Raw genomic sequence first — 16,599 nt, 5'->3', positions numbered from 1 at the left:
AACCTAATATCTCAAAAGAAACCAAGCAGCAGAATTAATGGACAGGATTTAAGCAGGATTAAAAAATTGAGTTTAAACTGAATTGATAAATCATGTCTTAAGAGCAAAGAGGTAACAGAATATTGCTGCAAAAAACATGGCAAACTCTAAAAATTGAAATATGTGAACTGTAGCGAGAAATGTTTGTTTGGGAATCAGTGTGATATGGAGAGAAATGATTGTTCAATCTTACTTGACATCTTGAAGACAAACAAGATTTATACATCATGATAGATCATGTTAGACCATTGTATATATTTATCAAATAAACCACAATCTCGGTTTCTCACATAATATATGAGAAACAAACCATATTATAGCCCAACACAATGGATTAATTTGGCCTCCAGATAAAATCAGAATAGTCAAGTTGCTGAACTAATCCTGGCATCAACAGCATTAGAAGACTATTTCTCCTCAAAGAATCAGGAAAATTAGTGACATAAATTATAGATTACCTTTCTGCAAACACAAACCAGTTTCTAAACCCATTTCAAATCAGTTTTAACATTATAATCCTTACTTTTTTCTAGGAAAAATTCAGATATAAACTGGTAACTCATGATATTATAAAACCAAGGTTTGTTGAATAACCTTAATGGCCTGGTTTGTACATAAAGCTGAGCCATAATCAATGGGTTTAAGAATCATGCTAAGTTACAACGAAGCTAGGTGTAAAAATGTGAATTTGACTCAAAAAAGAAGGTGGTAAATGCCATATTATTACAGGAAAATACATCTGAGTCTTGAGAAATTAGAAAAGAAATTCAAACAATTTTGATTTGATTGTATAAGCTGGTACATTAAAAGAGGGGGGGCTTTCAGATTCTATAAAAACACTCAAACTGCATTAAAGTGCATTTTAGCACTCTTAGTAATTCCTGTTTCCTGATCATGCCTACCTTGAATGGCTTAACGTTCTTCAGAACAAGCTGTAACAGCTAACACTGGTTTAAAAAAACAAGTAATTGCAGCTCAGCCAGTAGGCAAGAGATAAGGATGGCCAAAAAGAAGCTTAGATGAGTATCGGGTCTTAATTCACAATAAAGCTTCCAAGTGAGTACAAATTTATATTAATCTACAGAAGATTGACATATTTGGATAGCATTGAACTATACATTGTTTAACAATGGTTTATTAAACACTGATTGCTTTCACACAACAGTGTGAAAATCAAGCAAATCATACTATAGCTTAGAACAGTCTATGAATAGCTAATCTGAATTTGTGGCAAAACTAAGCATCAAGTAGAACTCAATAAAGGAGCAGCTACATATATCCTAACATTTCACAAGGTTTATCAAAATATTTGAAATATTTTCTTTTAGAGCCTCTCCTATTAACTCCGACCTCAGATGCTTCATTCATTTCTACAAACTGAAACTGAAAAGCCCATCCACAGAAATGAAACCTGGATATGACACACACACCCTTTGGCACTCACTTATCACTCACCCCATTTAAGCTTCCAAGATCCTTCACCCAGTGCTCATCTTTTTCCTTGTCATAATTGATGACGGCATGCTGCTTATCCACACTGCGAGACTGAGAAGATCAACAACATTAAATTAGGAAGTTATAAGACAGAAATTGTTTTAATAGCTCCAGTGATATATCAGGAATATTAACACAAAGGGAAATGTACCTGTTTAACAGGCATAGTGCCTATCACAGTGATGGCGACCTTTTAGAGACCGAGTGCCCAAACTGCAACCCAAAACCCACTTATGCATCATTGGGTGCCAGGTGGGCGTGGCCCATTGGCTGGGCATGGCTGCAGTGGTAACGGCAGACTGGGTGGGACTAAAAAGTTCAATCAATCAATTCCAACTTTGCAAGATCTTTTTTTTTCTGGCAAGAAGTTGAAATTGATTGATTGATTGAACCTTTTTTTTTTTGCACATGGCGGTGGAGGCCTAAAGCAAAAAGATTTTATAAAACCCAGCTGAAGGCCTAGGACTGGGGCGAGGGCGCGCGTGCCCACAGAGAGGGCTCGGAGTGCCGCCTCTGGCACCTGTGCCATAGGTTCGCCACCGCTGGCCTATCAGATTAGGACAATATTATGGAGGGGATACTTTATTATAGTATCCCCTCCATAAAAGTACAGTACTGCCCATTCTGGCATTTACTTAATCAGATCTTAATCTTGGCGACCATGTTTTCTTGGCCTGTTTACTAGCTACCTACTATCAATGTAAGATGATGTTAACTGTCTGTATCATTTAACAGATCTGATATGGAAAGGGAGTTTCAAAGGCCATCTCCCTATCATCAACACATCACCTAAGCAATACCATTTAGCCCAAACATACTTCAGTTGGATCTGCAGATGGCTAGATTAAAATGGATATTGTATATTGTGGGACTCAACATGAGCCAGGCTACTTTTAAAGCCACACAGTAATGTGTTTCTAATTTCTTTGAGATTGCTACATAATGTAAACAGTCTTATGATTTAGTGGGCAATGAGAACTTCACTAGTGATGCTCTCTATAAGGCAGACCAGCGCAACATTAAAAGGCAGATTTCCATCTTTTGTGGGGAAATTTAGTCTTCAGAATGCATGTTTATGTATATGCATATTTTCTAAATTCTGAAAGCATGAATTTATTGCTTCTAAATTGCAGAAAGTAAGCATTTATACCAGCTATTTCTTTATGACCTCTGCTAAACAAAAGTCAGTTCAAAATTCCATATATATAGCAACAAAAAAAAACGTAAATGGATGAAAGGAATTTTGTTAATGACATCTGAAGAGACTAGTTAGATCTTGTTTTCCCAAAGCCAAGAAAATGCTCAGGGAATCTTGTAAGTTTTATTCTTTTATTCATTGTGTGGACTTATGTAATCTTAAAGAACTCCCAGTGTTGAATAACAAGCTACAACATCCATAGAAAATTACAAAGGAACATTAAACTTTCCCAGTAAAAATGCATCAGCATAATCATAACATACTGAAGCAAAAAAAGAAAACACCTTAATTATTTTCCAAGCATGCTTCAGAAAAACACATATTTAATCAATTTGTGGAGAACTAAAGACAAAAACCTAGATTGTTTCCTAAAGGAGGCTGTTTTAAAGAACAGGGACCATCACTGAAAAATATTTCTGAACCCAAGCCCCACACAAAACGAAAATGAGGGCTTGTAAACAGCATCTCTCAGGTCATGATTTGGGTAGATTGAGTGGTTTGAAGAAAACAGTCCTTCAGGTACCTAGCACCCTCCTATGGCTAAAATCAGAACGTCACACCACTGATATCTAGAAATCCAATCTCTCAGATACCAAATGTTCTACCTATCCTGTTATTCAACAAAGTAAGTTACCGTATCCCAACAGGATTTATCCCTTGTCTCAAAAAGAAAATTGTTTCAAGCCAATCCAATTGCTTCTAGAAGCTGAAAAACCGGTTTCAAATTTGTCAGTGGAGCATTTTTGTACCATTAGTTTTGCTCCCTGCATTAGGAAATGGGAGGGGAAACACACTCATGAGAAGACCCAGCATGAGAAATCAGCATCTTACAAGCTGCTGAGATGCAATTACTCAAGGAGGAAGTCCGGTAGGAGAACAGCCCCCAGAAATCATGGGCACTCCATCACTGGAGAATTTTAAGAAGAGACTAGACATTCACCTGTCTGAGATGGTATAGGACAGGTTCTCTTGCTTGAGCAGGGGGCTGGACTAGAAGGCCTCCAAGGTCCCTTCCAGCTATTCTATTCTATTCTATTCTATTCTATTCTATTCTATTCTATTCTATTCTATTCTATTCTATTCTATTCTATTCTATTCTATTCCAGACAAGTGGCTGTCTGAACAATTTCCTGACAGTCAAAATGATTAATCAGTGGAACAACTTGCCTCCAGAAGTTGTGGATGCTCCATCACTGGAGGTTTTTAAGAAGAGATCGGATAACCATTTGTCTGGAATGGTATAAGATCTCCTGCTTTGGACAGAGGTTGGACTAGAACACCTCCAAGGTCCCTTCCAACTCTGCTACTCTGTTACTTTTCTCCAGTTGTTTTCAGGTTTGCTATTCAGCTACATACTGTCTTTTCTAATTTTAGCTCCTAATCTTTAACCAGAATGTCAGATGCAGAGAATTTTACTAGGAGAACAGCAGCAAGTCTTTCAATTACTATCACTTTTTGTTGCTTCATCGCTAAAAGAGGATGAGAAGTAATGCTCTGTCGATGGTTTAGCAGAAAACCAAAAGGCTGCAGAGGTTATTTTAATATCTAAAAAGAGTATACTCCATAGTGAAGTACATATTTAAAATATCAATAACTTAGAAACAAGAGGCATTACTCAATGGCCCCATATTCATCTGCAAAGTGCCTATTGAATTCCATTATAATTAGATTTGTTCAAGAGAATGGTATTCTTTTTAAAAGAAATTGAATTGTCTCATCAGTATTAGTGTGGGACATGGAGCATTTTTTCTGAATTAGAGGCAAAGTTTACTCTTCTCAAAACAAGGCATTCACACAATACATGGATGCAGAGAAAAGAAATGGAAGATTGGAATGAGTCGCAGGACCTCGAAGAATCTGTGGAAAACCCAATTAATAATACCCTCCATCTTCTCTCAAGGATAAGAGATTGGTCTCTAGAAATCGTAATGCTTCTAGAACTCCTCCAGCTGCCCACCATGGTTTGGGTATAATATCTAGCAGGAAAACTTATCTCATTCTCATTCCGCCCCCAATACAACATAGGAAACGGGGAAAGGGGGAAAGGGGATGCTGACTGATACAGCAAAAGTCATTGAGAGATAGATTACTTAGAAATCTAAAAGATAATAATACTGATACTGATAGTAGAAGTACTACTACTACTACTAGTAGTAGTAGTAGTAGTAGTGATGATGATGATGATGATGATGATGATGATGATGGAAGGGATCTTGGAGGTCATCGAGTCCTACCCCCTGCTCAGGCAGGAAACCCTATACCATTTCGGACAAATGGCTGTCCAGCCTCTTCTTAAAAACTTCCAGTGTTGGAGCATTCACCGCTTTTGGAGGCAGGTTGTTCCACTGGTTAATTGTTCTAACTGTCAGGAAGTTTCTCCTTAGTTCTAGGTTGCTTCTCTCCTTGATTAGTTTCCATCCATTGCTTCTTGTCCTGCCTTCAGGTGCTTTGGAGAATAGCTTGACTCCTTCTTTGTGGCAGCCCCTGAGATACTGGAACACTGCTATCATGTCACTCCTCATCCTTCTCTTCATTAAACTAGACATACCCAATTCCAGCAACCGTTCCTTATATGTTTTAGCCCCTAATCATCTTTGTTACTCTTCTCGGCACTCTTTCTAGAGTCTCAGCATCTTTTTTACATCATGGTGACCAAAACTGGATGCAGTATTCCAAGTGTGGCCTATCTACAAGTTGTCTGTTAAAATGCTACACAAAGAAAACACAGAATAAAAGCAAAAGATGCAAAGTGTTTTCTTAAAAGGTTCAACATTAAACTTATATAATTGTTCACTCTACCTCCTAAAGTACTGTATATGACTATGTCTCATCACATCTTTCTGCTAGTTTAATTAACAGAAGCCTATGCTTTGCTACCCCATGCAGAAGTATTCAGATCAAAGTTCCAAGTCATTCAATGGAACAAATATTTTAAATAGCAGCCCAACTATCCATTTGTGGAGTTGTTCTATTTCTTCCACAAACCTTTTCCTTCAGTGTTGACTATTTAGTGCAAGTTGGAATGCCTGAAGCACAGATCAGGCATGTGTCCACAAGTCCAGGAGCATTTCCAAATCTAAACACAGAATTCAGAGCAGATGTAGAAGTGAATTCCTGGCCAAAAAAAAACCCCACAGCATCTGGGTTTTGTCCACAACTAGTTCAAACATAAGGCCTAGTTCAAACGAAGTGCCCATTTTTCAGTATATAATAATTTCATCCTCCTTAATCATAATGAGCATGTTGAATATTTCCAAATTGTGAAATAGGGTCAGAAAGCTTGTAGAAAGACTAGGCGTAAATCACATTTAAAAGAAAATGGCTGTTGGTTATTCCATAAGTAGATATATAATTAAGTATTCTGTTCAGCAAAACTGTTTAGCTTACAATCGGTGTTTAAAGTAGTCTTTCCCAATCTTGGCAACTTTAGATATATGGACTGCCAATTCCCAGAATTCCCCAGTCCATACCAGTTAGCAGGATTTGGAAACACTGGTTTAAACCAACTCAACTCTTGCCCCATATTCTCAAAAGCTCTTATGAAAAAACTGATGCCAGGCCTTAACATCTGGCCCAAAAACAAAGCCCAGCAAGCCTCTAACTCACATATTCCCTGATTCATTTGGCACATCCTTAAAGACTACTTAAGAAGCATTATGTTTCTTAATGCAAATAAAGAAACTGCAATTATTAGACAAAATTGTGAGTAAACCTTTTAAGATGAATTAAAATAAACTAATTTCAAACTATATATCGTAATTTGTATCTCACCTTTCCTCCCATAGATATATGGTTAAAATTGTTTCAACTGTTTTTGGTTCAACGTGGCAATAAAGTTTTAAACACTGTTTGTTGAAAAGCTAAAATGCTGGATTCACTATACACCAGTGATGGCAAAGCTTTTAGAGACCGAGTGCCCAAACTGCAACCCAAAACCCACTTATGCATCATCAGGTGCCAGGTGGGTGTGGTCCATTGGCTGGGTCATTAAGCAGATCAGCATAGTCATTAAGTGAATCTGCAGTTATTAAGCAGACCCATTTTTCACTATGGGGTATTTTTTCTGAAAACTGGAAGCAAATGCAGTTTTCAGTAAAATCATTATAAATTTCAATCATGGGATGCTGCAAACAGCCATAAATGCAGGACCGGCCATCAGAATTTTGGAACAGGGTTGTAAATATCTTTGGAGGGGGGCATCATAACTTTGAACGGTTGCTACACAGCCAGTCATAAATTGAGGACTGACTGTATAATAAAGGTGCCTATGGCTGGACCTCAATCATCCCTTCCTGCTTCAAAACTGAATATGAATACTGGTAAGTATTATGGTTAGCTGAAATCTGGCTTTCATGATGAGAATTAAAACTCTGCTCTTTATATAGAGAATGCACTTACCTGGAGCATGAGTTCACAGTCTTCCCTGCCAACAAATATCATCTCCCGAGGAAGCCGATGGCGAATACCTGTCCCACTCACCAGGAACCATGATGTCGTGCTCATTTTGTTGTTTGGCATTTTAACTTTTCACCATCCTATCTGAGCAAAAGAGAAAATCTGGTTAGGTTTGTAATAAGAAGCTTCCTAGAAGTCAAATTATTTCCAATTAAAAATCCATCATGTTTAAATTACAGGAGCTAGACACTATATATTTCTATGTCCCATTAAAACAACAATCAATTGTTGACATGAATGAAAGCTCACCAGGAACCAAGTCTGAAAAAAAATTACCAATAGGAAATTAATTTCTCAAACACATTAGAGAGAGACACGACAGTTTGTCAGTTGATTATTCTGATATCTTAATAGAATATAATGTTCAGTCCAATACAAAACAGTCAAGTATGTTAGCAGAGCAATGAATGAGGCCTTTAGGGAAAAGAGAAAGTAGTGCATCTCTGTACAAGATTTAGAGATGAAACATAAAGGAAGTTATACTATATATTTAATTTTGAGGAGTCTTTGATGGTGATGTTACCTAGTTTGGGTAATGAAACGTCTGCAAGAAAACAACCAAGCAAATTAACTTGTCTGGCATTTACACAAACAAACTGAAGGTTACACAACACGCTAAAGTACAAAACAATAAAGCATATCTCGTATGCTGTGCAACTGTAACTGACCTGGTTTAGCACAGTGTATAAATTCAGCCATGGAGTCAGGAGTAGTGGTGGTTCTTCAAAAACAATTGTGGCTACTTAATCTCCATTTAAACTGATAATCCCGATTTATTCCTCTTTTAAAAGGCAACGGTTACAAATCAGGGTTTGCTTTTAATTCATTACTCTTGGGGGAGGGAAGAATATCTATAGAGTTCATGGTAATTTATTTTGGTCAATCAATTAAGATTTAATATACTCATTCATTAAATTCATATTTACTTCAGGAGCTCAAGGCAATGTACATAGCACATCTGCCTCCAAATATTCTCTCAACAACTGTCCTATAAGATAGGTTGATCTAAGAGACAATAGTCATTCAAAGAGTTTCTACAATTGACATTACACCTGCAATTATATCTTAGCAGATATAATTCATCATTTAAACAATGTACCACTCTCAAAGTTCTGTAACATCCAGGCTTGTTATATCTGAATCCATCTACTGACCTGTAATATAGTAGTGGGAAACTTACAACCTGCCAGACAAATGTAGTCCCAGAAACACTCTTTGTCATCCTTCAAGCTTTCTGAATTCATGCTGTTAAATTTTAGAAAGACACTCCCAAGAAAAACAGTCCTAGGTTTTCATCATGTTTCCAAAATAGTAAAGAAGCATTAAAGTGTTAGTCTTTCTTTAAACATGTGTAATAATTAATTCATTTGACAGGACTAAGGAGACCCAGGTTCAAATATAAATTCAGCCAGGAAAGTTCACCAAGTGCCTTGATCCTGTCACTATCATACCAGCCTGCATCTCAAGATTGGATAGGTAAAAATTATGAGAATTAGTACTACATACATCAACACTGAGTTTCTGGAAGGAAGGCAAAATATAAATCTAAGGAATAACAACACCCCACATTTCTAAGGCCCAAGCTTCATGACCATTTGTGTGATATCGTAACATAGCTCCCTGCAACCTTCATTTATTACCATGCTCAAAAACAGATTACAGGTACAGAAAGACCAGACTTTCTATTAAAACTTCACTTAATTTACAGATATGTTCTGACCATATAGTTGAAGGAGAAGGGCTACATAATCTTCTCTGGGGCAATCTGCAGCAAGTCACTCAAGGAAAAAAATCAAAATGGTTTTGTTTTTTAAAAAAATATAAATCGTAACTTCAAAAATTAATTTCAGGGAAGCATACACAAAATATAAATTAGTACAATTTACAGAAACAAAAGGACAATAACCAACCATAAAACAGGAAAGCATATTCAACCAGAAATAAATTTCTGCATGTTGGTCTTCTTTGAAAGGAAAAGGTGACAACACTTTTATATTCTCTTTCTATAAAATAATAGGCATTAAATTAACATGTCCAGGAAGTAGCAATGGCAGAATATTAAGATATCAAATAAGAATACTGGAAGCAAAAACAGATCTTCTGTATGAACAGTTTTACTTATAAATTCACTCCCAACACACCTTAAATAATTTAAAAACTGCTCCTGTCTCCTAACTTTCTATCATGCAATATTTAATTATCTTAATAAGAATACTTGTATGTAAGCTAAGAATACTCACAATTAGCTGTATCTCCTTTAAAAAGCATTTTATGCATTTCCAAATATTCTCATTACTTATTGAATATATATCCTGCCTTTTATACAGGTGCTCAAAGAACATATAATGTTCCATCTTATTTCTCCCCGTAACAATCTTATGAGACCTAAAGCCACTGTGGTGGAGGATAGACTGCTAGAAAATATATTATTACATAGGGATTTCTTTTTCCATGTAATATTTATTTGCTTGGTTAAAACTGTGCACCATCTTTCCAAAAATTAAATACAGCAACAGGAATAAAATAAAATTAATATTTTTAAATTAGCAAAACACAAAAATAGCCAAAGAAAACAACTTTCATAGAAGTTAAATATATTTGTTTCATTGTTTCAATCAGGTAAGCAGATAGCCCAAATGTGGTAATATGTTTAATAATTATACTTAAGTAACACAGCATTTCCAAAATTAGATTGAAACTGAAAATAATTTCAATATCCAAATGAACCACAATGCTTTTTTAAAATATATGTTTAAGAATATAAGAGCCAGATTTAAACCAGATCCACCTTGCCAAGAATCTTATTCCCAGGGCCGCTAACCAGATATCTGTCAAGCTTTCTAAAGTCATGAGGACAACACCACCTCTCCACACATTTCTTAGCAACTAATAATAGAGGTAATCTATATCTATTAAAGCAGTATGCATTTATGCTTTTTCTTCCATTATTTGACTGGTCCTCTTTTAAGGCCATTTACATTGGTAATTTTCCTTAGATGTTGGGACAGTTCCCAAAACTACTTCTATTCTGCTGGACAAATGGCTTTGCATTACAGGAAAGAAATATGAATGACTCTGGATGAGCTTTCAAAATCATGAATATTTTGCAAGACTTTTAATATATTGTCTTTATCCTACCTCATCTCAACTAACTTTTTTCTAAATTAAAAGAAAACAATATGTTGTAACTTTTCCATTCAGTTCCAGGACCATTTTGGTTATCCCTTTGACTGTCTTTTTACTCACCTTTGCCAACAAAAGTATTTAAAAAAAAAATAACTGTGATCACTCTATTGGTTGATTTTAAAAAGCATTGGTGGCTGAAACACTAGAAGAGAATTTAGTCTGTGCCATACAGAATAATTTATTCTGTGTGGCACAAACTTAATGCAGCAAATTACTAAAAGCAAACTGTTAACCTATAATTCCAATACCTGTTTAGTTAGTGACCTATGAAAAGACACATTTGAAGAAATTGTGCACAGACCACAAGAACTACATACAATTTTAGAATGTAAGCATAGTATGAAAAAACAGATTGTAATCCTAGAAACATTTAAGCAAGACTAAGTCCCACTGAAACTGAAGAGCCTTACTCCCAATTAAATATATGTAGAATTGTATTCTATGAGATTCAGCTCTAGAACAAGTGAGATTCAAACTGGCTGCAAGTTCATCAGGAGAAAGACTAGATCTGTACTCCCATAATTCACATCCCAAAATATCCCATTCTATGCTGCCAATTTCACCAGCAGCTTCTCATACGAAAATGTGCAAAACTGTGATCTCATGACATAGGTGTATTCTACCACACAAAATACTGTAGATGAGCAGCAACTCATGTAACTGCCATTGTTGTTTAAAGTAATATTAACAAGATATTATTCCAGCATTCCATACAGAAATTAAACAAACAAATTGAACTTAATACCCTCCAGTTGTACGAATCATAACATTCATCTTTCCCAGCTTATATACCGAATGGGCTTATTGGCACTTACACAACACAGCCCAAGAGGCTGGAGTTATTAGAGGCTGTCATTCAACACAGCTGAAAAGCATCAAGATGGAAAAGGCTATACTGTTCATTCTCTCTTGGTCCTGCCACTATCTAACATATAAAGATAAGAACTTGACCTATCCCTGAAAGGATTATGAAAATACTAGATGTGTTACTGTAAATATTCACAAGATGCTTCCTAAAAATTGAATGTTGAGCAAAATTCAGACCTCCTTTTACTATTTATTTTTAACACAGCATCTCTCTTTCTCAATCTGCTTGCTCTTCTAATATATGCAACTAACTGCAAGGACATGTTTGCATCTGTTACTAGAAGGAAGGGAATAAACATGCTAAGCAGGCTCTTATTGGCCCACAATGCAGACACAAGTCAGGGCAGTAATCAAAGCTTGCAGTGCTTATGTTATCTCTTCCCTGCCCCCCTTTAGCGGCTGTATCTTTAATCATCTCGCTAAACCTCAGAGGTGGCAAATTCAGCAGCAATGAGTGCTTATTATGGACATTTTCTGAGAAGGAGGGGACGATTTAAAGGAAAACACAGACAGGCAGGCCTCAATAATCCATCTGATGGAGGAGAAAAGGGGAGAGAAGAGTTTAATAAGGAGAATAAGGCAAAATACAAGAGAGAGCACTGTGGAATGGAGAAAATGAAACAAAATATTAGAAAAGTTTAATAACAGAAGGACAGGAAGGCACTTAAAACAAAAGTAGAAGAATATGCTCAAGGGCGATTGCCTGGTTGGCAGCCACCAAATGCCAATTCAGCTAGTTAGGCCAAGATTCATCCCAGATCTTTCACCATTATGAAGCCACTGCCAGCAGCTATCCACACCTAGAGAAAAAGGGTGGAGGAAAAAAGCCACACAACAGCCAAGTCAAGGTGTGACCACAAAACTGCCAGCCTTTCTTTCAGAAAATCTTTGGCAGTTCAGTGGGAGGGGGATGGGAAATAAGGAACAGAGGGAAAAGGTGAAGCTCCTTTAACTCCACAGTTCCAAAACCTAAGTTGGAGCACCATAATCTCTTTGTTTAGAACAATGTTTCTCAACCTTGACAATTTTAAGGCATGTGGACTTCAATTCCCAGAATTGCTGGCTGTGGAATTCTGGGAATTGAAGTCCACATGCCTTAAAATTGTCAAGGTTGAGAAACACTGGTTTAGAAAGAAGACTGAGACAGCGGCAAGCATTGGCTCAAAGCAGGGGCAGAGGGGATGTTGGGACCATAAAAATTATGCTGGGTGGAGGCAGAGCTGGTGACAGACGTGAGGGAGAACAAGAGAAGAAGAAAGCAAAGAGAGAATCCAAAGTCCCACTAATCCCATACTGTAAACCTGGCAGGAGACTTACACCTGCTTTCATTGAAAATAATGCCCTACCTGTAGTCACTGAAATACTAATCCCACTACTCCTCCCTCCAGCTTGCAAGCCTCTTCCTTGTTCTTTCCACGCAGACACGCCCAGTGACACCCACAGCTCCGCATCCTAGCTGGAGAAGTGTTGTATTACGTCCGTTTACCTGCCCAGGACTCAAACCGCTGCACCCGCAGTCTCCTCTCTGCCACACCTGCCTTCCCCGCTTTCAGATCCACCCCTGCTCCCAGCCAGAGCCTCTTATGGCATCACGAGACTCTTTGTTGTAGTCACATCTGCTTCCTTCTGCCCCCCCCCCCCCAAATCCGGCGGCAGGGATAGTTCTCCCCCACCCCACCCCGCCGTCTGCCTCTCCCACATCACCAGCCCCACCCGCTCTCCGCGGTCCGATTCTGCAGCAAGGCTAGGGCGCCCCCCCTTCGCCTTCCCTTCCCCTCTCTATCCGCAATCCCGGCCCGGCTGCTCATCCCCGCAGGGAGGCCTCTGCCTGGGCTGTGTTCCGCAAAGCGACCAGGTGCTGCTTCAGCGGGCGGAGGCCTCGGGCAATACCCGAAGGCAGGCTCAGCTGTTTCCTGCTGGAGGAGAGGACCCGGCCTGGACTTCCTTCAGCAGGGAGTCGGGATGACTGCTCTTCCCGTAAACTCAGACTCCTCCCGGTTACCTGTCCACCTTACCCTGCCCGCACCAACGGCTCCGACGTCCTGCCCTCAGCGCTGCGCCAGGTGAGAGCGCCCGAGCCCAGCCCAACTCAGCGTGGCGGCGGCAGCCTCGAGTCTCCCTTCAGCCTCCTCGACTAGGCGCTGCCATTATGCCGTTGCCCACATTTGCTTTTCGGGTTCTCTTCCCTTCCTCCTCGGCGCCGGGATCTTTCTCGCTGCCCAGGGACGAAGAAGTAGGCAGCGCCGCCTCCCGCCTTGACTTGCACAGCAGGTTCCAGACGCCAAGGGGCGGTTCTCGCTTTCTCTCTCCTCCCCTTCCCTCGCCTCTCTGCGCCTTATGCTCAGCCTAATTCTCCCTTCCGGGCAGCTCCGGCAGCAAACCGCCAGGTTAGGTCAGGTGACGACGAAGCGAAACCTCGTCCCGCCAGGCTGGAGCGCGCCGATGCGAGAGGCGAATGTTGGATCGGTTCGCTTCCCGTTTCTGCCGAGGCTGCTCTGGAGCTTCCTTGCGACTGGCGAGACCGACGGATTGAAACACCCCGGGGGCGGGATGTTCCGCGAGGATCCGCGGCACGCGTCGTCCTACTGGGAAAGAAAGACAGGGTGGAGACGTTACGAGGCGGCAAATAATTGGAGAGGGGGCGCAGTTGGAGGGGGTCGGCTTTTCCCATGCCGTGGCCAAAGATAATCGCCGCCGTGGCCACTGGGGGAATAAGTCCAAATCCAGAGCAATGGAGCATGCAGGGAAGAAACGGCTGGAGATGGAATTGAAATCGGTGTGCATCTTGGGTGCTAGGTCCAGCAAGACCTTTGGGTCTCTAGAACATACCCTGATCAGACTGTTACCTAGATAAGTATTTTCTGTAGGCCAAGGCAACAGTTCTCAAGTAGAGACCTGGACTAGAACTTGGGATGACCTACCTAATCCAGGGTTCTCAAGCATGTAAATGAAAGGAAAACATTCTCTGTGCAGGTAATTTACAACCACAGTTGAGACCAGACTTTTCATTTCTAAGCAAGGCAGTTAAGTGAGTCTCAACCAGATTGTTGGGCTGCAGTTGTTAAGTGAATCATACGGTTGTTAAATAAATGCAGTTTCCCCCACTGACTTTGCTTGTTGGAAGCTGACAAGATTGTAAATGACAGTCACGTGACCCTGGGAAGCAGTGTTCATCTAAATACATGCTGGTTGCCAAGTGCCTGGATTTTGATCACATGGCCATGAGGATACTGCAATGGTAATAAGCATGAGAATTGGTTATAAGTCACTTTTCATTACAATTGCTTTGAATGGTCGCTAAACAAATGGTTAAAAAAATTGAAGTCCGCCTATACAAATAGTCCTCAACTTACAACCTCAACTGAGCTCAGCATTTCTGTTGCTAAGTGAGACAGTTGTTTTGCCGCATTATACAACCTTCCTTGCCACAGTTAAGTGAATCACTGTGGTTGTTAAGTAAATAATACATTATTAAGTGAATCTGGCCTCATTGGCTTTGCTTGTCAGAAGGTCGGAAACGGTGTTCACATGACAGGACACTGCAACCATCATAAATATGAATCAGTTGCCAAGTGTCTGAACTTTAATCACATGGCCATGGGGATGCTACAATACCGGTAGTCATAAGTGTAAAAAACTGTCATAAGTCACTTTTCCAGTGCTGTTGTAACTTTGATCACTAAATGAACTGTTGTTAAATTGACAACCACCTATACGTTGTTGCTCTCCGAAGTGGGGAAGAACACAAAAGTAAAACCCCTTTAGCATGACTTTATTGATACACAATTTCATGAATCTAATTTTGATTTTTTTCCCTGCATGGTATTCAGATGTGGTCATTTTTTTCCTGCTTCTGTAAGTTATAAAATGTAGAAAAATGCTGCTTTTTTTTTCTTCATATCCAAGAGAAGAGAATATTGGATCCCTGAGCAGATCCTGCACTGCTTTTTCTTCTGTTTTCTTCGTGTAATCTACTGACATCAGTAGCATGTATATATGTATAAAGAGGCACTTATCTATGCTGATCCTTTTTTATCTCTGCGGCTTTCAATACCACTAACCATGGTATCCTTCTGGATCGAATGAGAGGATTGAGGGTGGGTGACACGGTCTTCTGCTGGTTTGCCTCCTTTCTCCAGATCAATTCTGGCCAATGATGAATGGAAAAGAGAAATCCTACCCTCAGCTCCAATACTGGTATATGGGGTGCCCCAGAGCTCGGTGCTCTCCCTCTCCTCCTATTCAATATCTACATAGGCCACTGGGTGAGCTCATCTGTCACCATGGGATGAGGATCATCAGTACAGTGATGATACTCAGCAATACATCTCTGATCCTCATGAATTAAGTGATAATATTGCCATCCCAGTATCTGGAGGCTATGGGGGTTTGGATGGGAAACAACATGCTTCGGATGAATCCTGGCAAGACTAAGTGGCTTTAGATATTGGGCCCTGTTTGAGGATTATGCAGTCTTTGGTGCTGGATGGGGTTGCAGTGCCCCAGATAGACCTGATGTGCAACTTGGGAGTCCTTTTGGACTAACAACTCCTGCTGAAGAGTAGATGCGCCTATGGGGGCTTTTGTATGATTTCATGTTGTGCACCAGTTACAGCAGTTCCTATATTGGAGGGCTCCATTCACAGACACTCATGCCCTAGTCACCTCCCAACTGTATTACTATAATGTGCTCTTGAAGATATCCAGAAGCTTCAGACTGGTGAAAAATACAGCAGCAGGAGCAGTTATGTGTGCCTCTAGAACAGCACATGTTACACTGTGAGCTGTCTTGGTTGGAAGGGAGGGAGGGAGGGAGGGAGGGAGGAAGGAAGGAAGGAAGGAAGGAAGGAAGGAAGGAAGGAAGAAGGAATCATGCTATATAACTCAAGATGGCCAATAAGCTGCTCGAGGGCACCCATTTACTTCCAGAAATTTTTCAATTTAAGAAATATATGAAGTGATACATTTAATTAAGGCAGTGTTTCTCAACCTTGTGAAGTTTATGGTGGACTTCAATTCCCCAGTATGACTGGGGAATATTGGGAGTTAAAGTCCACATATCCTAAGGATCACAAGCTTGAAAAACACTGGATTAAAATATTGTCATCCTACTAGTTTAAATCACCTTAATTTATAACTATTTTAAATTAGTCCAGTTTCGCTGCAGATCTTGAATGTTATTTTATTTTTAGTATTTGCTTTGTGACAGCTAATATTTAAAGAAAATGGTTGCTCTGGTTTAAGGTTATTCAAAATAAGTAATAGGCTGGAGGAAGTTGAACATAGATAAAATCTAATCAATATGAAGATACATTTCGTCGATCCAAATTCTTGCTTAAAGATGAAGATTTAATTCTTTC

At 39.5% G+C, this 16,599-nt stretch overlaps 1 protein-coding gene across 7 annotated transcripts in view; it reads right to left on the bottom strand.

Annotated features, from left to right (window-relative positions):
• Window positions 1-14,285, bottom strand: part of CEP170B (centrosomal protein 170B) — a 66,678-nt gene extending 52,393 nt beyond the window's left edge. For 2 of the 7 annotated variants that reach the window (XM_039352528.1, XM_039352529.1), the window contains exons 1-3: window positions 13,255-14,285; window positions 7,130-7,266; window positions 1,495-1,584 (exon numbers count right to left, since the gene is read on the bottom strand). In XM_039352528.1, the coding sequence (XP_039208462.1) occupies window positions 1,495-1,584; window positions 7,130-7,249 (210 nt within the window). In that variant the 5' untranslated portion in view covers window positions 7,250-7,266; window positions 13,255-14,285. Of the gene's footprint in view, window positions 1-1,494; window positions 1,585-7,129; window positions 7,271-7,854; window positions 12,278-13,254 lie in introns of those variants that run through there. The other 5 variants (XM_039352522.1, XM_039352527.1, XM_039352523.1 and 2 more) reach the window with 4 other exon arrangements.
• Window positions 14,286-16,599: the final 2,314 nt, after the last annotated feature.

This window comes from Crotalus tigris, unplaced genomic scaffold (genome assembly GCF_016545835.1).
Source record: "Crotalus tigris isolate CLP2741 ecotype Arizona unplaced genomic scaffold, ASM1654583v1 scf7180000018436.2726382, whole genome shotgun sequence".
In the NCBI taxonomy this organism is placed as follows: domain Eukaryota; kingdom Metazoa; phylum Chordata; class Lepidosauria; order Squamata; family Viperidae; genus Crotalus; species Crotalus tigris.
This window is presented reverse-complemented; position numbering and strand designations above follow the sequence as displayed.